This window comes from Chamaea fasciata, unplaced genomic scaffold (genome assembly GCF_029207755.1).
Source record: "Chamaea fasciata isolate MVZ Bird 193981 ecotype frontalis unplaced genomic scaffold, bChaFas1.0.hap1 SCAF_8, whole genome shotgun sequence".
Classification (NCBI taxonomy): domain Eukaryota; kingdom Metazoa; phylum Chordata; class Aves; order Passeriformes; family Sylviidae; genus Chamaea; species Chamaea fasciata.
In genome coordinates, this window is record NW_027094093.1 from 12,234,152 (window position 1) to 12,261,558 (window position 27,407).

A 27,407-nucleotide genomic window follows, 5' to 3' on the forward strand; every position below is an offset into this window, starting at 1 on the left:
GTGATTGATATTACAGCGAGAGCCTGACCACACAATTTCAGTAAGAATACAAGTATTTTTTCAGAACATAGAGCTACCACTTGGCACAAATTCTAGTGTGGGGGAATATCTTGTGTCTCCTTTTTCCCTGCAGTTCCAAAGGCAGTGTGACTCTTCATGTGTGCTATCCCAGAGTACTGCGCTTCCGCTGCTCTATTTTTAACAGCACCAAAAAAATGACTCACTGTTTCATAAATGCTTTGAAATCCATTGAGCTGGAAGCTATTTCTGTCTGATTTCACCGTATATGGAGATGGCTTTTGTCTAGTTCAGCAGAAAAATTTTAGAATTTAGGCCTTTTGGAGAGCAGCTCGAGCTGCAATGCGAGCATCCCGCACGAAATACGTTCATGAAAGTTGCTACTTAATGTCAAGGGAATAGCAACACCCAGTTTTCATGAACAAGGCGTTACGCAGTATTTACTTAAGAATCTACAACGGGAAGCATACAACTTTCACACAGCTGTACATTATCCTCACAGCGAACAAATTCAGAGTGAGACATGAGCCATACTGGGGTTACGGCTGAACACGTGAAAACACGTGCCCACACTGACCGCAGCTCTGTGACCGCTCACCGAAAACCCTGCTACTGCTTCACAGCTGGCAGGGCCAACACCGAGCCGTTCCGTCTGTCCCCAGGCCAGCAGCAGGACAAAAACACAGCCCACAAACGCCTGTGCCCGCGCTGAACTCGGCTCCGCGCCGCCGCCGCGGCCGCCCCTCACGGCGCTGCCCCCGCCGCGGCGCCGGCGCCGCAGGCCGTGTCCCGCCTCCGTCGGGAGGTCGTGTTTGTTCCGTCCCGAGTTCCGTCTGCAGCGCTTCAGCCGGAAACAAAACTAAACCCATCATCCCGCCTCGCCCCCCCGGCCCGGCGCTGGGCAGCCCGCCGGCCGGCACGGCCCCGCCTCCGCCCTGCTCCAAATGCCGGACCTGGCTGCCGTGGAGACCTCCCCGCGGCGTCTGGGTGCGTTCTGCCTTCCCCCACTCCTTTCCCGCGCACTTCCCTTCCCACCCCGCGCCCTCAGCACGGGCGGCCGAGGCCCCGTGCTCCGGGGTCGCGTCCCCGTCTGTGCCCACGGGGGAGAGGCGGCCTGCAGAGCCGGAGCGGCCGGCGCCGGCGGGGCCTCGGCCGGGCCCTGGCTCCTGGCGGGAACCGAAACCGAGCGTCGTTTAAAATGACGTACTCAGAAAGATTACTGGAAGTCTGCATAAACCACGCTCAGTAGTGGGGGATTTTTTGTTTGGTTTTGGACTTGTGGTTTTTTGGTTTTTTTGTTGGGTTTTTTTGTTGGTTTTTGGGGTTTTTTTGGGGGGGGGGATTCTTTTTTGGGGGGGGTGTTTGGGGATTTTTTTTTTCTTTTTGTTTTGTTTTTTGGGTTTGGGGGTTTTTTTTGGGTTTTTTTGTTTGGTTTTTTGGTTTTTTTGGGTTTTTTTTGTTTTTTTTTTGTTTTTTTTTAATTAGGAGGACTGGGATGTTAGAACAAATTAGCGTGGTCACACTTGTTTACATCGAGAGAAAACTATTCAAACGTAGCAATGAATGCCGCGGTTCCCGCGGAAATTCCCCGGTTTTCCTGAGTAGGTTGCACAAGTCCTGTTAGAGGGCGTAGGGCAGTGAGGAAATCGGGAGATTCCAAAGCTGTGGAGCATGCTCTGCAACTTTGAAAAATGCCACATCGGCCTTGGCTCCTAGTGCAGTCGTTCCACCACCGCCACCTCTTCAACCAGCGCGGAGCGGGGAAGCACAAAGCACAGCCGGTGCCGCTCCAGCACGGGATCTTCCGCATGACTTCGTCTTGTGAAAGAAAGATTATTTCCCAAATCAGAACGACACCCACTGGTGTCATATCCTGGTTTTGTTGCTGCAAAGATGACTGTGAAAAGTTCAAGATACAAAATGCCAGCAAGGAGTTAACTGGAGCCGTGTGCATGTTTGTGTGAAATTTTAGTATGTTATTTCCTGCTCCTTTGCGTGGATTTTTTTTTTTAAACCAACTGATTAGACATGCACATGAACACCAAAATTATTGAGGCAGCTTTATCTCTGATGACTATAAACTTTTTTTTTTTTTTTTGTCTTAGAAGATAAGCTGATTTTTCTCTTCTCTTTGTAGAGAATTTACATTCAATACATCATCTTGTTGCAGAGCCCAGATAATCAAAAGCCAGGCTGCTGGCTTTATGTTGTGATTAGTTTTTTTCTTTAACTTTTGCAGCTATGCTAACTGTATCTGTGATGTTAAAAAGTGGTCATCAGATGGAAGAGTGGAGCACGATGCCCTTTATCTCTTATGGTGCAGTGGATCTGGCTAAGATGTACACACAGAGACTGTATCAGGCTCGTCCTGGTCCTGTGACATTCCTGCTATCAAAATATGGGATGCAAAGTTACAAACTTTTAATTTATACTAAAAAAATCACTTCCCCTCGTACTCATTCCCCACACAGTACCCAATGAATGTATGTGCACAGCTGGTTTTCCTTTGAGTTAGAGCATCACTCCTGGTTCACTGCAGTCATACAGAAGAATGACCCTTGGTCATTTTCTTTGGTTTTCCCACGCCCATAAAATCAGGATGTAGGCCCCCCACAGCAGTTTGTGATCTTGATATTTGTCCAACAGAGAATGAGTTAATGTAATCTCTGGAAAATCCTGGATGGAAACCAATGTGTGCTGGTTCTGGATCAGTGATTTGGCAATGGTCAAATGCCAGTTTTCCAGTGTTGTTGTGAACAGATTTGTATGCAGGTAAGGTAATTTCAACACTGAGAGTATAACCAGCATTTTTTTATAATGAGCATGTAATGTACTTTATATGAAGGAAATTCACAAAAGAAGATGATTCATATGTGTGTTTTAAAGGCAGACTATTTTTAAGTTAACATATGAATAGTAATTTTGCATGTCTGAAATTCCAACTCGGTAGGAAATTCCTCCCTAACACACCCCCCCCCTCTATTTTCTTAACTTGTTTTAAAAGATTAGATGAAAGTCAACTGGAGCAGTTAAAAAGTTCTTCTGGTATTTCCAAAAATGACCAAAGGTTGTTAAATTCCTGTTTTCACTTTAAACTATGGCTTTGAATTCTTTTGAAAGTCCCAGCTGAATGTACCGGGGAGATACTTTCATTGGAGGGTGCTTTGTGCCTCCCCCTTCTTGACTGCATTATGTGATGAAAACAGTGTCATCCTATAGAATTCTCACAAGTGTTTTATGCTAGACTGAAAATAAGTTAGCAATAAATATGCTTTTCTTCTGATAGAAAACTTTCCAAAACACACTACAGTGCATGAGAGGTTCCTCTGTTTTCGATGAATTTGTCTCACCTGCTTAATTACGGACACAATGTGTGACATTTTTGATTGTAATGTCCAGAATGTGTAACAAAAGGAAGAAAATGCTGTAAAACAATCTTATTCAGGTGCTAGAATCTTTTGGTATATTAGACTTTGAAGTTGAATTGGCCTTTTCTTGCCAATGTGGTTTAAATAAAACTCTGCAGTATAGTGATCAAACCCTGTGGAAGGACTAAGAATTGTCTTTAGGTTTGCTCATCTGCCATTTCTCCATGTATGGAATGGAGGTCAGAGGAGGTTAGATAGAATTTCCATAGTTGGTGGCAGTGGAAATTGAGCACAGCACCCTACTGGTTTTGTTAATCACAAGACTGGGGGTTTTTCTAGGTTTGAATTTTTATTCCAGTTTTCAGTATGATGGTACATGAATGTTGAGTGAGGTAAAGGTGCTCTGTGGCTTATATATAACCTCAGAATTAACCAATTCGCATATTTAAGGTTGGAGTATTTTCTTTGAGTGGCTTTTCAATCCTTTTGAGCATGGAGGGGGTGTGTGGAAAATCCTTTTAACCCCAGGTTGGAATCACTTTAAATGATTCCAAGTGATTTAAATGTTAATAATAAAAAAATCCACACACTACTGAATGTACAGATAATTAGTGTTTTAAAAATTACATGTCATATTGTTGCTCAGAAAAGGGCAGAGTTTTCGGAAATACTTAATCTACCACTCATCAGCAAGCTGATGACTATTGTTTCACTTCCTTTGGAATATACAGACTCATGTTAAGGTAACTTACTCTAAAAAGAGTTTGCATGTCTTTCTGATTAGAATGATTTTCCAAGCACTTTTAGTTTTGTAATGAACAACTAGGACAGTCCCTTGAACAAAGGAGATCTGTGTAGTGTGTGTTGGAGTGTTAGTTGAAAGTGAAATAGTTCAGATAGGAGAGTTAACTGAACTTGTGTGGCAGATCACTGATTTGTTGCCTTTTAATTCTCTCCCACAGAACTGCCCTTGTAAAAATGCACCTAGTTAAGAATGAACACAAGAGAAGTGCTGTGGTAGACACAGGCTTCATGTCATGCTGGTTTCCAGTTTAAAAACCAGAAGGCTGGCAATTTTAAAGCTACAGCAAGAAAGTGATGACCAGGTGCCAAGTGCCAGCTTTCCTTATTCATCAGATTCAAGAAGAATTGGATAAAGAAGAAGAAGAGATGATGGTTTTCCTGTGCCGAGACCTTGCTCCTGATTTGGCCACTGCTGATCTCAAAGAGATCTTGGTGGCTCTGAATGAGAGAGAGAAACTGACTCCTGTTGGCTTGTCGGAGCTCTTGTACAGAGTTAAGAGGTTTGACTTGCTGAGGAGGATCCTGAACACTGAGAAAGAAACAGTGGAAGCTCACCTTGCCAGGAGTCTCAGACTTATCCCTGATTACAGGTAATACATCTATTTCACATTTCAAAGCTACACTATCTTGTTCAAAATAAGTGGTTTGGTTTTTTCCTTTATTTTGGGGGGAGAGGGGGCAGGGGGGCAGTATGGTGAGGGGTTTTTTAAATTTATTTTTTAATACTTCACAGATTCAGAGAATATTTATTGAAGGTAGAAGAAAAGCAGAAAAGGATGTTTTATCTAGAGTTATAGTTGATAGAATATGTCAAGTTTAGTCCCTGATTTAAACTTTAGTAGTTTCTTACTACTCATGGCATTAGAAGCATCTCTATTTAAGGAGCTTGTGCATTTGTGAATAAAACCAGTGATGTTTGTAGAGTTCTAGATTAGCAGCTAAAAAAGACACTTTAAAGGAATATCATTGGTTGGAGATATTTTTTTTTCTGGTTTGCTTTGGGGACATAGCCATGTGGTATAGCTTTTCTCATGGGACCTCTCTGTTACTCATTTTACTCTATTAGTTTTGAGAGGCTTAAATTAAGAAATTCCAGTTATTTTCTTTGAGAGACTTCAGAAAGAAATCCATGTACTATTAAGGAAGATTTTCCTGTATTAAATTCTCACTAAAATAAAAACCCTGTAACCAATAGGTAAAAAAGTTAAGGATGTGTTCTGTTGTCACATCCTCTCACTTCATCTCTATTAAACATTAAGGAAACTTCTGTTTTCCTAACAGTGGCTATTACACTGTCAGTCTGAAAGACACAGTTGCTGATCAGCAAGAGGAGGTATTTTATAATTGGATCTTGAAACAGGGTAGTTTTTATACCTGTTTATTAGTTAGAAATTGTAGGTTAAGACTGGGACATGGAGAGAAGTTGCGTAGTTGGGAAAGGGAGGAATCTTGCTTCAAACTAATCCTTTAGAAATATCTCAACTTTATTCCAGGGTGCTAATGGTAGAGATAAATGAAAATCTGGAAAAAGATGAAGTGGGTTCTCTTGGTTTTCTACTGAGAGATTATGCACCTCGTATGAAAATGGCAAAAGATAAGGTATGTTTTCCTGCTGGCATTCTCCTCTGGAGCAAAGACATTAAAGTGAAAAAATAAGTAGCTAGACAGCAAAGGAAAGGACATAGTACTGCAAGGAGTACTGAGGCAGCACTACACAAACTCAGGAAGCAGATCAAGGAGTTGTGGCTTCTGTTTTATTTTGTTGATTTTCAATTCAAGGAAAGAAATATGGAAAACTAGTAAAAAAAGTAAGAAGGACCAGTGCTTGTCACAGTGTATGGTGATTGAATGAACTTCATGGGCAGAAGGCATTTTACAGAAGTCTTTCTTCAGTATTTCTGACCTGAAAGTTCATGTAAGAATGATCTCAAACCAATAACCATTTGAACTGTATCTTGAAATACAAGGTCACTTTTTGTTTGTGCTCTGCTTCACTTAGAAAAGAACAGATATATTGTAATTACATCTTTATACCTTTGCATACTCAATATTTGTATTAAGTCCTCTGAGAAAGCAGAAATTCAGTGGAGAGGGTTCAGAAACCTTGACGGCTGTGCAGAGAAGACAGAAGATTTCTGTCTTCTTCCTTTGAGAAATTTTTTTCCCTTTCTATCTCCAGTCAAAGAAGGAGGGAGGCCCTGAAAATTCCCCAAAGTTCTTCTTGCCTCTTGCTTTGTGGCACGTGAGGTGACATTCCCAGCGGCTGGCTTTGTAGCAAAAACAAAATGCAAAACTGTTTCCTCAAAAATTTAAGATAGATTTTTAAGAATATCACTTTGTAGTTTCTATTACTCCTGTGAAAATATCAAGGAGTCACATGTCTCTCAGATGATTTTCTTAGAAGGTGTAACGTCTCTAATTGTTTATACAGCTTTTATGACCTATCCGTGGTATTTTCTGGATTGCTTTGTTACCTCTGGTGGAGAAAAAAATTACTGATGTATTTGGGTTTCTGTTGCTATTCTAGAGTTTTCTAGCTCTTATAATTGACCTGGAGAAGCTAAATTTGGTGGCTCCTAATCAACTGGATTTGATAGAAAACTGTTTTCGAAGTATTCACAGGATAGACTTGATTAGGAAGATTCAGAAGTACAAAGGTAAGATGCTCTTTTTGCACTGGTTACTTTTGATAGCAACAATCAGATGTGCTGAAGATGAAACTATGACTTACAAATAAGGGCATTTACATTCTTCATAGATTTAGGTTTTTAAAACAGTTGAAATATCATGGTGTATTTGTGTTTCTGTTAAATTTGCAGCTTCACTGTGCTCCGTTCATTCTCAGCCAGTATACGTAAATGCTCTTCAGGCCTCTCTCCCTAATCTCAGTCTGATTGATCCTCCTTATCATTCAGGGGTAAGTGTACAAGAAGTGAAACAAAACCTTTATTTCTAAATATTGCCAGACTTTAAAAGGAGATCCTTTTTTCAGACCCTGAGGAAGGAGATATGGCTAATAACTAAAATACTACTTGGTTTATTTCTGTTATTCCTGTTATTTGCTGAGTTTAGGGTCTAATTTAAATCTTCTGACTGAGAAAGATGCCCTTTAAAGGACATCTGTGAATTTTTTCCTACTAGTTCAACATATAAAATCTGTATCCTGAAAGTTTTTCTGTTCTACTCTGTGGAGTGAAAAGTTTTGCTTTGACTGTTTTTTGCAAAACATATTTTTCTTCTTCCTTGTACCTCTGGACCTTTCAGGGAAAGTAGCTTTTATTTTTGCAGCTGAAAATTATAGCTTTTTAAAAGAATTTTTCAGGGTTTTGGTGGGTTTTTTTGTGGTTTGTTTTAAACTCAATTTAAGAAGATATCTCAGTATTTGAAAAGTCATTAAATCCGATTGTATGCAGTATTCTTTATATTTGGGTTAGCTCTGATATTGTATTAGTATGATCTTTCTTGAAGTCTTTAACCTTGCTAAATTTGATGAGATTACTTGTCATGTGTTCAGTAAACATGCAGCTCCCTGCTGCTGTAAGGAAACAAAGTTCACATCTTCACAGGCTTTTCCTTGCTGGTGATTTTTTTTTATTTTTTTTTTTTTATTATTTTTTTTTTTTTTTGAGGAGGAGGAACAGTTGGGTGTTTATTTTATTTGTCTGTGCTCTGGGGGTAGGTTTTTTAATCTGTTATGATGTAATTTTATTTAGCTGATGGAAATGAATCCAAATACCCTTTTATTGAGAAAGAAATATTACTGTAGTTTATTTTGCAACATGTTTATTAATTGCTGAAGGAGAATAGGAAAATTATGCCTTTTTCTTAATTTCAGATTCAGAATGTGAACACAGAAAAATTACAAAATGGATCATGTCTTAATCTGGGTAAGAGCATTTTATCTAAATTACATCAAAAGGACTGTTCTTTGATAGCTGTGTTAATGGCTCCTCCTGTTAATAACATCAGGAGCAGAGAGTATTTGATACCTCTCAGAACTGAGCCTGGCCTTACTGTTTGGTCTTGTATTTACTTTGCTTGTGCTGCCACATCTTAAAACATTCTTAAAAGTTGTAAGCTTCCACTGTCAAAACTTCTTAATAGAATAAATACTTTATAGGTAAAACCCTGGACGAGATTGACTAGCCAGCTCTGGAGGCCTGTGTAGTGCAGTTCTGGCCATTAACTCTGGAGTAGGAAGTTTTTGTGTCAGTTCAGCAGTGAACTCCCCAGCAGGGCAGCCAGGAAGTTGTGCATTGGACACCAGGTTCTTTCCATGTGTGTTGTGTTTTCTCTGGAAACCCCACATACCTCTCAAGTATGGTGATTTTTAAAATTAGTTGGCTGAACACTTTCAGTGTAAAAGAGATTCATTGTTTCTTCTAGTCCCAAGCAATGTAGAATGAAATCCAGATAGCATTTTAGAGGTGAATAATTTAGGGATTTTTAAACTTCAGTAGCATAGGAACTTAGAGGTCCCAATGGGTGAGAACTTTGCTGAAGCAAAGTTCTTCTTTATAACTGATGTGATGACAAAAAAAAATGTCACTGGTATTTACATACTGAGATTACTTCTGTGTGTTTTAACTGCAGCAGAACCAGTTCACATGTCCATTCAGGAGTCAGGATCAGTGCCACATAAGGTATGTGCTTATGTATATGCATGTAAATAAATATAACCTCTGTGAGTATTTACCTTAGTTTTCTTTGTGTGTCGTTTTGAGATTTCCTTGAGTTGTGTGCTGACAGAACAATGGGTACATCCTCAGCCATAAACAGGTTCTGTGAATTGCTTTTGCAGAATATATTTTAAATATAAAATATTTGCTGCTGCTCTGGAAGCAGCAGTCTGCAAAATGCATTTATATATGATGTGCACACAGAGCTTGTACATTTATTAGTGGAGGCCAAGTTAAAAACTGTTGGAGTTCAGACCTCTTGCCACAGACATTAGAAATCACAGAGCTTCTTTGCATGCAGTAAGTTTTGTTCTTGACTCCCTCCTCCCCCTTGGTCTCCAGGCAGAAGACAGACATGCTTTGGGTATTACTGGTAAGAATGGCCAACTGCTATTTTCACTAGTTCTCCTATAGGTCAGGAGCCAACCTTTAGCAAATTGATTTGCTTCAATCAATTCTCTTCAGAGGGGACAGGAATTGTGATAGAGTTATTATGGATTATTTAGGAATAAGGAGGTTGTTCTACTAAATAAGGAAATAAATTTTCTGATGAGCAGTGCTTGCTTGCACACTTGAAGAGCACAAAAGTTCTCTACATTTATTGTGCTGGCAGTTTGTGCATGAAGCTTGTGCAGTTTTAGTCTCTGTTTAAGAATCTTTATGGTAGTGAGTTTGCATAACAGGACACAATAACTAAGCCTATACTAGAAATAGAGGGAAAATAATGATTAGTCCCTTTCTCCTGATTTTTGGTTGTGTAGGTAAGACATGTTACAACTCAGTAGAAAGATGTCTGCTAGCTACTTGATGAAAAACAACAGAATGTTATTTAATAGATCTGACATAAAATTTGAGCAAATAATATGGTCTAAAAGTTGAGAAAGTGATGTATTAACTTTGTCCTTTCACATTTCTCAGATGTCTGATGATTCTTACAGAATGCGAAGTCAACCTTTAGGAATGTGCCTGATAATAGATTGTATTGGCAATGACACTGGTAAGTCTCTGGACTTTGAAGTCCCTTACCTTGTTAATCTCGGATAATTAGAACAATTTAGTATAAAGAATCTAATGTACATTTACCAGCCAGATTAGGGGAGTGTTGTCCCAGTCATTTAATCTATCAATTCTAGTAAGACTTCTAAAGCAAAGAGCTGGAAGGGCCAACATCAGGTTAAAGCCAACTGTCCTAATTATTGGAGACAACGTTTGATTTTTTGGTGCAGAATCTCTCAATGAAAGAACTTGGAAGAGGATAGATTAAACTTGGGGAGGAACAAAAAGGATGTTCAGCAACCAACAAAAAAATTAAGCTTACAGCGGTTACACAGTCATGCAGCAGATTATTGGCAGAGATGGTAGTGTTTCCCACCAGTTAACAAAACCAAAACCAAAGCTGCTGTGGATTTGAAGTACAGTCAGATTGGACACGAGAGATTTTGAATAGCCATGAGGTTCTTTGTTAATAATGCACCAGGGCATCTGTCCTATATTGCACAGTTTTGCTGTAAGTGTCACCACAGTGAAACTGAAAGTGTCACTGCAGCTGTCAGTGTAGTCACTGCCATAGTTGAAATGTGGGGGTTTCCTGATTGCCTTTGTAGAATCCTAGAATTAGACCTTTGCACAGTCAAAACCACCCCTCTCTCTCTAATCACTGTGACACATGAGGCTAAAAATAAAAATGAAGAGAGTATTTGCAGTCAGTTCTGTAACAGGTTGGGAGATGTAGGGGAAGGGGAGGCTTTCCAGGCATGTCTTCTGGTTTTCTCCAATGTAATGGTCCAGCAGATGAACTAACTTAGAATTGCTGGTGTAGTTGAAGGGCAGTGGTTGTGGAGCTCACACACAGGAAGTCTGTGTCTCAGATGTTCAAAGTCACCAGTGCATTGTCAGCATTTAACATGATAGAAGGCAAGGCTTGCACTGAACTACATTATGGTGCTGGTGAGATTCACAGCAGACAGGGCATACAGCATTGCTTAAAGGGGTTTGCTAGTAAGGCAAAATAGTTGTGCCACTATTCTGGAGTCTGAGTCCACTGACAAAAAAGAGGGCAGGGAAAACATTAGAAATTCTATCTGTGGCATCCATTAGAATCTGTAGCTGTCCCAAGATTGAATCTCAGGAAGGCGAACCAGTAATAGATACTGTAGGATCAAGACTGACAACACTTTATAATGCCCAGAGTAAACAGCATGAATTTATCAAATGCTGATAAAATTCAAACTGAAATGCACCTTGCTGTTTTGTCAATGGCTGCTTTTGACTTTTGCATTTGGAAATCAGTTTTAATCCTTATATTGTAAAGAATGAGGGGAAGAAAGGCCTGTGTTTTATGTAGAATGGAGATGCTAAAAAGTCAGTGGAGGTTTGTTGGGAGATGGCTAGTGTTGATGAAATAGGTAGTTGCTGATCTCAGGCTGCAGCATGTAAGGCTGGGGTGTGTCTTGCCTCACAGCATCCAAGGCTTACCATGTACAATTTCTGATTAATTGTTAACTAAGGTGTCAGCTCAAAGTTTAGAGTTGTTTTTCTTAAACTGTGACAGTTAGTGTGTGTGGGGACTAAGGTGACACCAGGTTTTGTATTCGTGTGTGTATGTGCATGTGCCAGTGAGATCAGGACATTACAGAAAAAGCATTCTCACTGCTGCAATTCTCATTTTGTACATGTACTGCTACCTACCCCCTGACTGATGGAGAGCTTCACTGAGTGTGTAACTGCTAGACCGTAGCGATACTGAATAGTCTGAATTTTGAGAACATGTTTTATTGCATAAAATAAGGGAGCTTTTTCTTTCTATTCTCAAATAAAAGATGTCTGGACTGTTTTTGAATTATTTTACAAAATCTAATCAAACCAGCAGAACTGGAATGAAACTGTAGTTATTTTTTATCACTTCACTATAGTGTAGAGTTTGTATCTACCCTTTATTTTGCTGAGGAAAGTTACGAGTTCTGTTTCCAGTGTTCACTACGGGCTTTTTGGGGAGAACATTGTGGTAGTACAGCTGCTTTGCTGCCATTACCTCTCAAATAGCCCCTGCTAATTAGGCCTTGTTAAACTTTTGAAGTTAAAGACAGCTATGTGTAAGCTTCCTATGTGTGTAAGGCATTTTACATAAACATGGCACTTGATAATTCTTTTCCTACCAGAAGCTGTGCATGGGCAATGTGTATGTGCTTTATACTAAAGATACCTGTGGTTTTCACCACCATGTAGCTGGTTTCAGTCCCATATTATGAAACAACCAAAGTAATTATTCAGATCTTAACACGTTTTCCTGCAGCACAGGTTAACACGAATACAGTAAGAGTTAAGTCTTGGGCTTTGGCTACCTACTGTTTTCATTTCTAATTCAATTGCAAGAGTTCATTATTCAGCTTTCTTTTTTACCTGAAAATGCCATTCTGTCCCAATTAAGACTCCAGTGCCCATTTTTCACCTGGAGCTCATCACTTCAAATTTTAGGAAGCAAAAATGACTGCAGCAGGTTCATTTTTGACTCGTGAAAGAGAACCTCTGTGTTTCTTATGCAGTTCTGTGTATCTATAATAACCATTCAAAATAATTTGGACAAATTAAAAGGTGAAACAGACTTCCTATGGTGTCCAGATCACTCTTCATCATTTCAAGTGTGTTTTTTCTTGCCTTATATTTTAAGTCGTAGGAACTTGGAATACTGGCTCTAAAGCGTCTAAGTGTCTGTGGAATATGAAACAGATAACAGTGTCTCTACTGTCAGGAAACATGAAACTCACAGGAAAGGCAACATGCATATAGCACTATAAGTATGTAATGTACTGTGATCAACATCAAGTACTCCTGACTTTTTAATTGTTGTGATAAAATAAACTACTTAGTTTCAATAGCAAAACACTCTAAGTACTGTAATTCAAGATAGTTGAGATTGAGCCTTGGTGTGCCTTGGTTTAATTACATCTTGCTTCTCTTTCAGATGTGTTGGAAGAGACCTTCAGAGGCTTAGGCTATGACATTCATTGTCACAGATATTTAAACGTGAGCTCCATGAATCAAACATTGCTTGAGGTTGCAAGGTGGCAGAAGCACAGAAATTGTGACAGCTTCGTTTGCGTATTGGTCAGCCGTGGAAACTCTCAGAGCATCTTCTGTACAGACCACACCTCTTCTGGATTCCCTTTGGAACACATAAAGAAATACTTTACAGCAGACTCATGTCCTGGACTCCTAGGAAAACCAAAGCTTTTTTTTATTCAGAGCTATGTTGTGCCAGAAAATGAGCAAGAATGTACCAGTCTGTTGGAAGTCGATGGGAATGTTGATAATATCAGTGCTAAAGTCACTATCCCCCATGCAGCAGACATCTTTTGGAGTCATTGCAAGGTGGATGTGTCTACACTAGAACAATCCCCAACTTCATCCTCATATTATCTGCGTTGTCTGGCTGAACTACTCCATAATCCTTATAAAAGGTAAATGAAAATAAGAGGAAAGAAATAACCCTTTTTCTATGATAGCTTGTTGTCATGGAGAATGAGAAACCTTAAATTTCATCCCATTTGGTCCTGAAATGTATTTTCTTGCAGCGTCATAAATGTAGCCTAAACTAGGAGGGAAGTTTCTGATTTTGAAGAGTAAAATTAAAGTGTGTTATGGCATTGGAGTTTGCAGAGTGAGAAGGGAAGAACCTGTCCTGGATAATGTATGTTAGTGCTTTAGACAGGATTGGAAATTTTACTTCTCCAAGATAAACAGGCTTCTGTTAAATTGAGGATTGCCATGTACCATTAAGAAGAGCTGTGCTTGCAAATATAAATGGTCAGTGCTTAAGTTCAGGACAAAGGCAGTAGAGAGGGAAGGATTTTCCACTTCCTCTAAACTTAATTAACCCTTTTCTCACAGAGCCAATTGATTGCCAATATATAATCTTGAATTTAAACTGTCACAAAATGTTTGTCTATTTAAAGAGATCAAAAGGAATCTGCACAAAAATCAGACCCATTTTGATATATAACTTACCCACAAAAGTTTTATTTATACAGCTGATCTACCAGGGAACTAAACTGTTTTTCAAGGCAGTCGCAGTGCTAACATTCAGGAGCTTTTTACAAATCCTAAAGCCTTGTCATGAAATCACAGACCACCATGTCAGCATAATTAATAACACAGCAATGTTATAAGAGTCATAAGAGTTTGTCTCAAAATGCATGTACAGCCTTGTGTTTTAGAGGTCCTGCTTCTGCTGTAAAGACTGGAATTGCAAACTTTCTCCATGCTGAGTCTGAAGTTATCTTCTCTCTTGTGAATTCTTAAATGGTGTCTTGCTTCATTCTCTAATGGAAGGCTTTTGCTTTTGTTGCTGCAGGCAAGGCTGTATATTGTCTCTCCATATGGAACTGAACAAAAAAGTTTATGATTGGAATATGACCGCTGACCCAAGCCGACAATACTCACTGCTGCTCCAGCACACACTGAGGAAGAAACTTTTTTTTCCCACTTAACTGCTGTTAGAAAGTACATACCTAAAAGAGTTAACCAGTGGCATTTCCTATGATGCAGTTTAATGCATACTTTTACTTTGTGCATTGTTTTTTCATGTATATCTAAAGTGCCTGTTGCTTCCAAACACAGGAATTCACAAGCATTTTGGTGTGCTAAGACACTAGGTTTTATGTTTATATAGTAATCTCTGAAAGCTTGGATGAGCATGGTAGCTATTGTATAGCAGTGCAACATATCTTGCTAAGTACAATGGGTAAACAGACATATAAGATGGAAAGACATCTAAACTGTATAGCTGTTGAGTTTTCCAAGAGAAAACAGAGTAGTGTTTTTATTGTTTCATTGGTGATTTTTAACCTCTGACCAGTTAATACTTAAATACAAGCCAGCCCAAACCACTGAAACCCACTAATTACTTCACCCTGCATCTTATAGTGGCAAATGTCTCAGGAAAGCTTTCCTACCCAGTAATGCCAGATCTTTGCTAGCAAGTTCCAGCTTGCATGCTTCTATAGACTGGCAAAACAGAAGGGAGAGAGAGATGGTCTTTTCAATAATCTGGATTCCATCTGTTTGCTGCATTCAAGATTGCATCTTTAGAACTGTCCACAGCACACAGGGGTTCTGTGTTAATAAATGAGACAGTCTGCCGTGCATTGGCCCAAGTATGTTTTCTGCTGATGCAAAACTGAGTCTACGCGCGACAGGACATTACAGTTATCTGCCACACAGTTAAAAAAATGTGGGATATTGGCAGATATTGGCAATGTGGGATATTGTGGAAGCTGAGACATGATTCACATTCATTGCACCAGGCATAGTCGTAAAAAGATACTTTAAAATATTTGAACTTAAATGTAGTATGTAGCAGCCATGGGCCTTTAAGACTGGATTATGTTAAACACCCCACCCTCACTGGTTTTGCTTTATGAAAAAGAATATGCCTCTAATAATTATTTTTTTCCCAAGTGCTCTTGTTCCTGTGGGAAAAAAAAAAAAAAAAAAGAAAAAAAAAAAAAAAAAAAAAAAGAAAAAAAAAGGAAAATCGTCCTAAATACAATTTTTTTCTCCTATGTAGCAGTTGCCTAACATGAAAATTTCATTTAACCTACTTGTTGTATAACAGTGTAACCTGGATGGGTTGTATTGAAGTTTATTGTCACTGAACTTAGTGACAATAAAGTGGGCCACTTGTAAACATTTAATTTTTACACCTAATATAGTCTCCTATGCTGGAAAAAAAAAAATTCAAGGCCCTGGTGTGCCTTGCTTGGTTTCTGGTTACGTTTTTAATGGAAAAGGAGAAGGATACAAAATGACAGAAATGGAATCTTAGAAGTTACTTCCTGTGGTGGCTGGTAAATGAACTGAACGGTGAAACAAATGTTTCCTGTTGTTGTAGAACTAAGATGTCATTTCAAGTTACATATATACCTAAGTAATGTTAATGAATTTGATCTTCTTCACTGATTAACTTCACTTTCCCATTTCCCTTACTAGCTTTTGCATTTGACAAGCACTTCCGCTACCCTATAGACAACCAAAAGCAGGGAGAATGGAACCAAGAGAAGGCAGATGAGGAAAAGAAATGTGGAAATTTTAAGCAGGACCAAGAAGGGGGATGGTAGGGAGCATCAAGAGAAGAACAAGTAGGGGAAAGAGGATTCGGAGGAGAAATACAGTATCAATATTGGAAGGAGAAGAAAACAGGAAAAAGGAAGTGAGGATAATAGTGGCTGTCCTTACAGACTCTAATGATGTGGTGAGTTGGTTGATGTTTTGTGGATTGGTTGGTTGGGGGGTTTTGAGTGATGCTAAATGCAACTATTTACTTAAAATATTGGCAGTAGAAAATATTCTGCTTTTACAGTTTTGTGACAAGTTTGGTTTGGGGGTTGAGAAGTATGTATGTTCTTTGCCTTACTGCAAGACACAGTAAGGAAGGTCCGTGTCCCCTTCATTAAGAAGTGATGCAGAAATGCTGTTTTGAAAACTAGAGGCTCATGTAATTAACCCTTTCAGTGGAAAACAAAGGGACTCTCTTTATGTATGGCTGCTTGGTTGGAAGTGGTTATAACCCTCTAGAGAGTTGTGGGGACAGGCATGTATTGTGCAGCATTCATGGGTGTCAGATACTGATTTTTTATGCTGATCCTCAGTAGATTCTTAAACGCAATCTACGCAATCTATAATCATACATCTAAACAGTATTTATTGCCTTGACATCTCTTTCAAGAGTGGTATTCAGGTAGGCTGATTCCCTGTACATGCTGCATAGTGAGTATTTATGCAGGACTTTTGGGATGGCAGTTTTCTGTCACTTGTCCCATAGCTTACAGAATCACAGATTCATAGAATATGCTGACTTAGAGGGGACCCATCAGGACCATCAGGTCCAACTCCTGGCCCTGCACAGGACACCCCAAGAGTCCCACCATGTGCCTGAGAGCGTTGTCCAAAAGCTTCTTGAGCTCTGTCAGGCTCAGTGCTGTGACCACTTCCCTGGGGAGCCTGTTCCTGTGTCCAACCACCCTCTGGATGAAGAACCTCTTCCTAAAATCTAACCTAACCCTCCCCTGACATGGTTTCATTTCTTGAGTCCTGTCAGTGGTCACCAGAGACAAGCAGTTGATACCTCTGTGACGCCTTAAGTTTTAGCTTTTGTATTTTCCAGATTCTGCAATGCATTAGTATATAACTGAACTTCATATAAAGTGCTAGCAAGTTCTCTTCACAGTGTAGTTAGACAAAACAATCCTTTCTCAATCTGAGAACCAAGGACACTGTTACAGCTTCAGGCCCAAAAAGTACAAACCGCAGCGAAGTGAGGAGAGCAGACCGGGAGCATGGGACTTCATAACCTGAAACTGTAACTGGACGATTAACCCCAATACGTAAACGGACCAAAACTTATAAAAGTGTGAAAACGTGTGATCCATCATCCATCTTGGGTGAAGCCTCAGCCAGGCTCTTGTACTGCCCAAGGTGTATTCTTTGGAGGCCTTTTTAATAAATACCTACTTTATTCCTTTCACACTGTCTAGCTCTGTTCTAGGTAACCTCTCAAGGCATCATCTGCCCCTCTGTTTCCCCTCGTGAGGATGCTGAAGACTGCAATGAGGTCTCCCCTCAGTCTCCTCCAGGCTGAACAAACCAAGGGGCCCCAGCCCCTCACAGGGGCCTCCCCTCCAAAACCCTCACCATACACGTGATGGGGACTGTCTCTTCTTGCTGTAGTGCACACATAAAATTTGAGTCTAGAAATGGATGCAGGGTGTGAACTGCATCAAGTTGTCCCTGTATTGCAGATAGTGAAATGATTTCAGGTTAAATGATCCTTTAGCCAAAGGAAAAGGTGGAAGAGAATTTTGGATCCATCATGAGTTTAGGGTGTTAGCACAGGAACAGTGACATGCTGGTGAAATTTCATGGTCTTAGACTGCCAAAATGTCTAGTTTTCAGAACCTACTATTGAAGGAGATAAAACAAGTTATGCTGCTCCTCCATTGTCAGAGCTTGGAATAAGGTAGTCAGAGTCATACTCTGGCACTTAATTACAGTTTTGGTTTCTGATAACTGGAAAAAAAATTCTTGTAGTTCTGTATGTGCTCTATATATGGAAGAGGGAAAAGAGAATTGGCAGAATATGGGTGATGCCTTCAAGTGGGTCGGTACTTATGAGGCAAGAAATTCAGTGGTGTTTTGTACCAGATTTAAGTTGCATGGTTTTTCTCAGCCACCTACAATGATGTGACTGAGCCACAACTGAGTTTACTTTGCACAATTACATATTTGTAATTGTATTACAGTGGTTGCCAACTCATTATCGAAAAAAGAAGTTATGTTCAGGAGGAAGTTACTGTGCTAGCACTCGTGATGGAGCATGTTGTATGGCTGATCTCCCCTTTCAACTCTGCATAAGTAACAGTGGCTCCTATTACAGATACCTGAGTTAGAGAAGCTTTTTATGGGAGTTTCCGAGAACTATTCTCTGCTCTCCAGAGTTTTAAGTTTCTGACACGCAGAACGATATTGTTGAGAAGAGGCTGCTATCTGTGTGGATGATCTATATTCTATTTAATTTAAATCTCCTGCACTGAATTATTTAACAGCTTTTCTGTGGCTGTTTTAAAGAATGTCTATTTTTCAGCTTCTGTATTAGAAACAATAAGACACTATAATTGGATACAAATGCTGGGTTTCAAGCTGATATTCTGAATAAAATTTCTGTATACAGTCAGACTGATTGTCCCTGTCTCCCTCTACACCAAAGAATAACTCTGAAATTCTTGGTCTGTTTATCCTGCAGACTTCTATAACTTGTTAAAATTGGCTGTGAAGTTTACAGTTCTATAAAAACGAGTTGACTTTAAAAGACAGCAAGCTTTATAGTTTCAGCAGGTAACTTGGCTGCTCTTGGTGTGTTGGACAACGACTTTTGGCATGAGACACATCCCATCCTGTCTCCACTGACCCGAGGTTGTGGGGGGTTACAGGTGACCCCGGAGATGCTGAAGGCCCCGAGGAGCCTGCACTGAGCAGTCTGCTCACCTTCTTCCTCCTCCCTTTACTGCAGCAGACACACAGACCCACATACAAATGGCATTGCAGTCCTCTCCAACAACCACTGCTCTTCAAGCTTCCTTCCAGTGGGGACACAAAAACTAATGTACCTAAAATATTCGAGGGGTTTTTTTTGCGGTGTAGCCTGCTTTAAAATGGCTTGGCAGCAAAAGCGAGGCGAATTACGGGTCACGTCTTGCACTTGGTACCCGAGGCGCTGCCTGCAGCTGTTTCCCGGTCCCTGGCAGCGTTCCCCGGGCTCACGGGCGCTCAGGCCGAGGGCGGGCGGGCTCCGGCCGGGGCTTGCCCGGCGGGGCAGGGCGGTGCCGCCGCTCTCGGTCAAAGGCCTCGCAGGCGCCGGCAGCCCCGTCCCGCTCTCCGGGCGTGCCCCTGCCCCTTCCCTGGCGTCCACCTGATCCATCTCGCATTCCGCCCGGCCGCTGACGCCGCCCCCTCGGCTCCTGCCGCTGGCGGGCACTGAGCACGCCTCGCCCGCCCGCGCCAAGCCGCAGACGGGACCGCGAAAGGAGCCGCGAGCCGCCGTCTCGGGAAGCTCCCGGGAGAGGAATCGGGACTGGAATTCGTGTAAGAGGTATCAGCACGTGGGGCTGGAAGGGAGAGGAAAGGAAGGCTCCATCTCCCGAGGCCGGAGCCTTAACTCCCGCTGGCTTTTTGTGTGCGGCCGCCGGGCTCCTCCTCTCGCACGTGGGCCTCGGGCCGACCTTCCGGCGTCCGCGGGCGCCCCGCGGCTCCGCATCGCATCGAAACCCTCGGGGAAGTGCTCCCGGCGGTAAAACTATAAAGAAAAAGAAAACGTAAATTTGCAATCCTTATCCTCTTATTTCACACGATTTTTCTTCTCTGAGGCGATATCTGAAAGCATACATCAGAGATGCGGATTCCTTACTTTTCTGTGTCGATGCCCTGCTCGGTCCACCTGTGGGTGTGCGGGTGAGCCTGGGCAGCGAGCGGATCCTGCACTGATTGAGCTTCCTCATGTAGAAACCTTTGCTTCCAGCTGCTCTCAACAAAAGATTGAAGACCTACCAGCCAGAAGGCACTGAAGCACCTTTTTACCTATTTAACCTTCTTCGGGCAGAATAGAACTGCCTAGGCTACGTGAGAGAAGTTAGTGTAGGAGAAGGTTGATTAGTCTCTATTAAACCTCAGTAAGAGTGAGTTGCTCGTGCAGAGCCTGTATAGACCGAGCATTGAATACGCTTGCCTTTTAACTACCATTTACTTGAAAGGGAGGCTTGGAAGGGTTTTTCTATGCCAAATGTCAAATACAGCCCGGAAGCAAGTTACAGCTGGGAGTGGATGGATATTCCACAGCTTCAGCTTGGGTGTCAGCCTTGTAACAGAGGAACACCTCCCTGCTACAGCCAGAGAACAAGGAGGACTTGGACTGCAGATCAAGGAATATGCATGAAACACTGTGCTGTCTCCATTAATAGTTGTAATAAGTTATTGCAGGGACTCTTCCCAGATACAATGGAGAGAAGCAAAGATCTGAACGAGGAAGGTGTTTAAAACAAAAGAAAATTCAGACCTTGAGGTCATCTAGCACAGGCTTTTGCTCAGAGCAGGGCTATCTTCATTTATAGACTGGGTTGTTCAGAGCTTCTGCCAAATCTGGTCTTTTCTGTAGTCTTGTGTTTAGAGAAGATTTATATTTCAAATTTATTTAAAACCTTTATTTATTAAAAGGTAATTCAGGGCTTCCAAACAGTCACTGGGTAAAATTTTAGTAGAAGGATTGCTGTACTGAAGATTCAAATGTTACTAGTGTTTGTTTTCTGCTTTCAGGCAGAGACACTGTTGGTTCCAGCAACATGGAGAATGATGTCAGCTTGAAGTTCCATCAGCAGCTTTTACTTATTAGTGAAAATCTGGTGACTGAAGATGTAGCAGCTTTAAAATTTCTCTGTACGGACTTACTCCAACTCAGTAAACTAGAAGGTGTGAAGTCAGCAGCAGACATCTTCAGGCTTCTTATGGCTCAAGAATATCTGAATGCAGAAGACACTTTCCTACTAGCTGAACTCTTATTCAGAATTAAATGTCACTCCTTGCTTGAGAAACTTGGTTACACCAAGGAGAAAGTACAAGAACGTCTGCATGAGAAGGGAAGAGTATCTCCATACAGGTAAGCTTGCAGTGGAATTCTCTTCCCTCCATTACTGCTATCTATGCCATACTGTTTTCCTTTCCATTTTTAAATTCTCAGATTGCCCTTGGTTTTTATACCATCTTCTGTTCCACTCTTATCTCACTGCATCTCTGTTACAGGCAGATGCTGTATGAACTGTCAGAGAACATCACCAACGAAATGTTGAAGGAAATCATATTCCTCCTGCAAAACCGTCTTCCAAAGCGATGGATAACTCCTGTATGTGAGGAGTGAGCCAAATGTGTATATGGTGGGAAGGGAAGAAGGAAGGCAGGAAATAGGAGGAAAAGTGTGAGAAGTGTTTGGCAGACTAGAGCATAATATGCAACTAGGCTGGTTGTATTCATAGGGATGGCAAGAAGGAAGATGTTGACAGGCAAGAGTAGAATTTGGTCCCTCGTGCCAAGGTCAGTCACTGACAGTTCACTGTCTAGCATCAGATTATAAAAAGGTGACAAATCGAATCTTTGCCCTGCTTGAGCCATATGCAAGAGAAATCCATGTCCCTGTGTCATTGTTACTGTTTCACAGCGATGAAAACTTCTTGAAGCCACCAGTCATTAACATGGTTTGGGTGAATCTGTTTAAACAAGACCATACCAAATAAAAACACAACCAATGGCTTTCCATGAAGCAACATTACTGCTTTAAAGGTGGTATAGAATTGGCTAGTCCTTGTTGGTAGGAAGCAAAGCAAATAATAAAGTGATTGTTTGAGGCAGGCTAAGAGGCGAGTTTTGATTTCTAAGGAACAATAATTATATTTTACTCTCTCCTTTTGGCTGTCAGTCTGCTTTGGATCTGCTGACTTTATTGGAAAAGCAGGGCCTTTTAACTAAAGACAATGTACAGATACTGGAGTACATCTGTAAGACTCTTTCACCTGATCTCCTGGAGATAATAGACTGCTACAAAAAAGCAAAAGGTGAGAAATTCATAGTCTAGGAGTAGGTTTGCTAAAATGCAGGAAGCACTAGATGGGTCTGGGGAACTGACCTTAAGGTCCTATGTGTGTATTGCTGAAGCAGGAGCTAGAGTGGCATAAATCTGGCGTAATAGTTCCTAGCTTGCATTATTTCCCAGCTGAATCCCTGAAATACAGGGATGTGCTGGAATATCTGAGGCCACACAGAGCAGCCCAGCACACACAGAACAGGCTGGGAAACTGAAAATCTACTTAAAGTTATGTCCCACTTCTCCATTTTCCCACTAATAGTATTGAGATGATCATGACCATCCTGTAAAAGGCACTTTGTGATCTGTGAATGTGCACTACATAAAGGCAGTTGCCTGCTAATAGACTGGCAAGACAAACCGTGTGTGCACGTGTGTCTGATATATGGGCTGTGAGCATACAGATGATTTCTGGTTTTATATTTAAAAAATGAGATTCATCAGCGATTCAGCAGAAAAAAAAATGATAACTTCAGTAGTAAGAATGCAGGTTCTTCTTAAATACAGGTAATTTCTAAGCTGATTTATAGATGAAAAATTCATTTGAATGTCTTGGGTAGAATCTATCCTTGTACCATGGGTATCTTTATTTTGTAATATTGGTACAAATAGAAGCCTTGCTTTTGTCACAAAAATAAATATAATAAAAATAACCAGAAAACGTTCAGAATAGATCTGTTGAACATGATCATGCTATCTCATATGGAGGAGTTATTCCTTTCAGTGAAACAGTATTTCAAATACAAAAAGTGATATGTTGTAGCTAAACTCCTTTTTGGTGCATCCACAAATACTGGATTTATCTTCATAAATATCTATGCTGGGGTTTTTTCTAGATAACAAGGCAGCTAATTTTACACAAGGCTTCCCTGAACTAAATCTGGAGCAGCATGGAGAATTCAGCAATGTAGAAAAGGAATCCAAGGTTTGAGACAATCTCTTAAATCCTTTTTGAATACCTGGGGGTGTGAGGTTTTCATCCTCTCTTGAATGACATTTATCATGCAAATACTTGTGAGGCATCTGTTTGTCTTGTAAAGTTTCTTAATTGACTGATAAATTAAAATGTTTCAAAGACTATTTTAACCTCAGAGGCCAAAAATTTTGCAATATTTAAAGGTGTGTTGTAGGCAAAACAGGCATAATACCTCTGAAGTTATTCACACATCAGTGCATGTGCTTATCTTCCTGGTAAAGGCAAAACATTTTGCATTTGTCTGAGTTGTACATTTTGGAGATGGCAGTAGAGTGTGCAAGACACAGAGACAAATGGAGCTTCACAGTTCTCACTTTTTGAATCTGGCTTAGAAAAGGCCTCAGGGCATCTTGAAATTAGAAATCATAAGGGGTAGCATGCAAAGGCCTTGTTAGAAGGATTAAAAAGAGGCAAGAGCTTTTAGTAAGCTATTGCAGAGGTTTTGGTACATGAGAAAAGATCTCTCTTATGAGATCCCTTCTTAGAGGCCTTAGGTGCACTCTTCAACCACAGCAGTGTAACCATTGAATTCTCCCTCTGGCCTTTTCTTTGCAATGACCATGGATATTGAAGGAGCAAGTTTCTCTCTTTGTTTATAGCTATTTAATTTCTAGAAGTTCTTTGCTGCAACATCTTTTCATCACCTGATGTTCAGACTGCTGCAAAGCTTTTGAAGGAACTTGGAGTGCTGCCTTCATTTTGTCCTAAAATGCACAAAAGGAGGTGTGTAATGCTCTCTAGTGGGAAGGAAGGGACTCCAATGGATGGAGTTTTTTTTTATTTCAACCCAAGGTTGGACTTACATACATGATACTTGCAAGTTTTTGGTACTTTTCAGCTTTAAAAATATTCTTAACAGTGGGAGGTAATTTTAAATCTTAACCAAAAAAACTTGCAGTGTGGTAGGTTCATGCACTTCTGAGATTTCTGTTCTGCTTGCATCCTTTTCCAGTGGATCAGTGTGAATCACCTCCTCCAGGTATTCACTACTGTTCTCAAAAACACCTAACTCAGATGTCTAATATCCTGTAGTTGCACTGTGATCCCTCTGCCATGAAGCTAAAATAATGTTTTGACACTGGAAACAGTTGGGGTCTTCTGTCCCCATCACCAACTCAGGTTGCAGAGTTTGGCTGCTGCATCCTGCCTGTCACATACAGATCAGAACCCAGATGCAAAACCCTTCTGCAGTTTGACAGGGTGGTGACAGTGTGCTTGGAGTTCCATTGATGTTTTTTCACACAAGGAGGCACCATTGAGTTCCAGGTGTTCAAAAATAGCCCACAGTCTTAGGTGCCTTTAACTCCTGGATGCCGATTTTGAGACATGTTAAGGAAATATGAGTAAGTTGAATAAATTAATTAAAACCGTAAGCTTTTTTCCTTCTCCTTTCTACAGACTATTTCAAGCTACAAAATGGATGGGCCACACACAGGATTTTGTCTCATTATTAATAATGTTAACTTCAACAGTTCTCAGAGGAAGGGTTCTTGCAAAGATGCTGGTAAGTTACTGAGGTGAGATTTTTGGAGGATTAGTCTCTCTGTTTCCACAGGTGAGTGCCCTATATTTTATTGTCTATGGTTAGTTAATATTCAGAGAATAAAATGTTTGATATGTGTTAAATTATGTCATTTGTGTATTCTGGGGGAGGAGAGGTTAAAGGATGAGTAACCACAGGGTTTTTCAGTTGGATTATTCTTGAATAATTTTAAGAATCACTTTTTACTTATTCTTTATCTACAGCTATAGTAAAGAACTAAAACTAAACTAAATTAAACTGTCATTCTACCTAATATAATGCAAAATTCCATAATCAAGCAACTTTGTGCATACTTCTTACTTTGTCCTGTTTTCTCTATTATCTTTTTAGAATGGAACTCTTAATAGTCAAAACTGCAACTGGAAAATAATGATGTGAGGAAGGTTTTGAAGGATCTTATCTGAAACTGGGGAAGGGCAGATTCTTTGTGTTCTCAAGTATCATTCGTGTGGTCACTTACAATGACAACGTATGCACTGTTTTGTGAGGCTTGTATAGAAAAATCCAGGAACACTGTGTTTGAGCTGATGCCATCTTTTTTATTCCAGTTAACCTTTAGTTGGTACTAGTATAAGGATGAATCTGCAGAAGTGTCAGGGTGTAAGGTCTTTCCCCCTCCCAGATTAGCTTGCATGGTGACTTCATAGAATGTTTTTCTCTTGCCTTGAATTTTCCTTTTATCTTTCATTTATTTACAGAGCAACTGGAGAGAGTATTCACGTGGCTTGGCCTGGATGTGAGGACTTACACAGATCTGACATCTGGGGACATTATAAATCTCATGCAAACCTGGCAGCATGTGCAAGATCACAAAGACAGGAACTGTTTTATATGTTGTATTCTGTCTCATGGCAAGTCAGGAGCAATCTACGGGACAGATGACAAACTTGTGTCCATCCGCATGCTTACGACCCACTTCACTGCCAAACACTGTCCCCAGCTGGCTGCAAAACCCAAACTCTTCTTCATCCAGGCATGCCAGGGTAACAATATACAGCATCCTGTCTATGTTGATACTGATGGACCAACTCCTGACTCGTGTCCCGTGCCAGAGAGAGTTTCTCTTTTGGAAAGTATCCCTGAAGAGGCTGATTTCCTCCTGGGCATGGCCACAGTGGATGGATGTGTCTCCTTCCGGCACATTGAAGAGGGAACTTGGTATATTCAGGCCCTCTGCAGCAAGCTACAGTTGTTGGTACCAAGGTAAACACTTCACTTAGTGCTCTGATTCAATTTTTCTTCTCAGAAGAAGAGGAACACCCACCCATGTTCTAAGGTGGATGGAATTAAAGTGATGATTTTACATGGATAAATTTGCATTAGCTCTGCTAGTACCGTACATGTAGAATGTGAAGTTTATTGTGAAAAACCACTCAAAACCTCACATCTATAATCTTTAAGACAGCACACTTTCTTGAGTGATAGGTAAAAATATATTTTTCCACTATTTTTCTTTACTGGTTGAATTAAGCAAGACAGAGCAAGAATAGGTCTTTTGTTTTTAATACAACTCAAATGAGGACAAAAGAGAAAATTGGAGAAAAGTGTGTGTTTTCTTTTTTGTGTTTCAAATGTTCATACTCTATCTTCTGTCTGATCAGGAACATGTTAAGTGGATTGCCATCTATTCAATCTGTTCACTAATAATTAATTTTTTTTTTTTTTCTCTCCTTCTGGCTGTAGGGGTGAAGATATTTTGTCCATTCTTACACAAGTCAATGAAGATGTGGCCAAACGTGTTAGCCCTTCAGGGAGAAAGAAGCAAATGCCCCAACCAGCATATACCTTAAGAAGAAAATTTATATTCCCAATACCTATGGCCCCTCCTCCTTCAGAGCAACATCGAGGCTTTTAAAACACATCATTTTGTCATCTCACTTAAATGCAGTTCATCACACTACATGTTTTAAGACAATTAGCCAAAACCCTGAGGGTCTGCTAGCTTCGATGCAGGGCCTCATCAATCTTTTGTCAAACAAACTGTGAAACTGGAGGAGACAGTTAATCCATGTGCCAACTATTTACATCATCTATATATTCAGAGTTATCAGTGCTGGAAGAACCATGCTTCTGTCATGTTAAACATTTTGGTACCTGCACAGGCTGCAGATACAAAAGGTTTTTCCTGGCAGCACAGGGATTGCATGTAAGCTTTCATATTTAAACCAGGATTGTTAATGGTCTGGTTTAGACTCATTGTGTTTTATTTTGCAGGCTAGCAATTTTAAATCCTGTTTCCAAATCCCGTAGCTATCTTCATAGAGAGAAAAAAAAGTGGGAATGAAGAGACAAAACCTTAAGTAGTAAGTGGAAAAGGATTTCTTCAATCTCTAATGAAAATTACATTTAGCTTAATAAAGAACCAGTTACCAACTGAAATCAGCAATTTGTTCCACAGTGCACACTGATACCCTCAAATGGCTAACAGAAGCTTCATGTACAATGAAGTTTTCCAAAACTGAGTAAAGCCAAAATGCTGCTTATTATTCCCTCTGTGAAACCTTGTGAACTGTTATTTCCCCATCACTTCTGAGAAAATTTAGGGTAGAAGATTTGCACTCTATGAAATGTAGCAGTCAGATTAACTTTGTTAAGCATTAGATTTTTAAATTATCATTTGTTAGTTTAGGATCTAAAATGGAGCCAATTTGAGAATGCTCCTATGGACTAAGCTGCTGACAGAATTTTGGGAGTTAACTGAAATAATGCCATGTTGTTTTGTTATAAACACTTATTATGTATGCCAGTGTCTTTCCTGTTTGTTACTGCATTAAATTCATACTGTTTAAGCGCTTGGTGACATAAAAATTTTTTATTGGGGTAAGGGTTTACCCTTGATTCT

General features: G+C 40.3%; 2 protein-coding genes across 5 annotated transcripts; both read left to right on the top strand.

The window, feature by feature from the left end:
* Nucleotides 1–830: 830 nt before the first annotated feature.
* On the top strand, nucleotides 831–17,390 carry CFLAR (CASP8 and FADD like apoptosis regulator). Of its 2 annotated transcripts, XM_066189682.1 has the most exons (12): nucleotides 831–1,005; nucleotides 2,665–2,790; nucleotides 4,349–4,780; nucleotides 5,684–5,789; nucleotides 6,718–6,847; nucleotides 7,010–7,107; nucleotides 8,026–8,077; nucleotides 8,784–8,833; nucleotides 9,788–9,866; nucleotides 12,831–13,326; nucleotides 14,220–14,368; nucleotides 15,857–17,390. In XM_066189682.1, the coding sequence occupies exons 3-11, from the start codon at nucleotides 4,485–4,487 to the stop codon at nucleotides 14,353–14,355; spliced, it is 1,443 nt and encodes a 480-aa protein (XP_066045779.1). In that variant the 5' UTR covers nucleotides 831–1,005; nucleotides 2,665–2,790; nucleotides 4,349–4,484; the 3' UTR covers nucleotides 14,356–14,368; nucleotides 15,857–17,390. The 2 variants fall into 2 exon arrangements, with proteins under 2 accessions (XP_066045779.1, XP_066045781.1); XM_066189684.1 differs by lacking the exon at nucleotides 2,665–2,790.
* Nucleotides 16,035–27,354, top strand: CASP10 (caspase 10). 3 transcript variants are annotated; one of them, XM_066189685.1, is made up of 8 exons: nucleotides 16,035–16,118; nucleotides 20,729–21,068; nucleotides 21,212–21,311; nucleotides 21,882–22,017; nucleotides 22,883–22,971; nucleotides 24,421–24,526; nucleotides 25,264–25,768; nucleotides 26,249–27,354. In XM_066189685.1, exons 2-8 carry the CDS (start codon nucleotides 20,755–20,757, stop codon nucleotides 26,418–26,420), a joined length of 1,422 nt encoding a protein of 473 aa, XP_066045782.1. In that variant the 5' UTR covers nucleotides 16,035–16,118; nucleotides 20,729–20,754; the 3' UTR covers nucleotides 26,421–27,354. The 3 variants fall into 3 exon arrangements, with proteins under 3 accessions (XP_066045782.1, XP_066045783.1, XP_066045784.1); XM_066189687.1 differs by lacking the exon at nucleotides 16,035–16,118 and adding an exon at nucleotides 19,382–19,511; XM_066189686.1 differs by lacking the exon at nucleotides 26,249–27,354 and having other exon boundaries at nucleotides 25,264–25,772.
* Nucleotides 27,355–27,407: the final 53 nt, after the last annotated feature.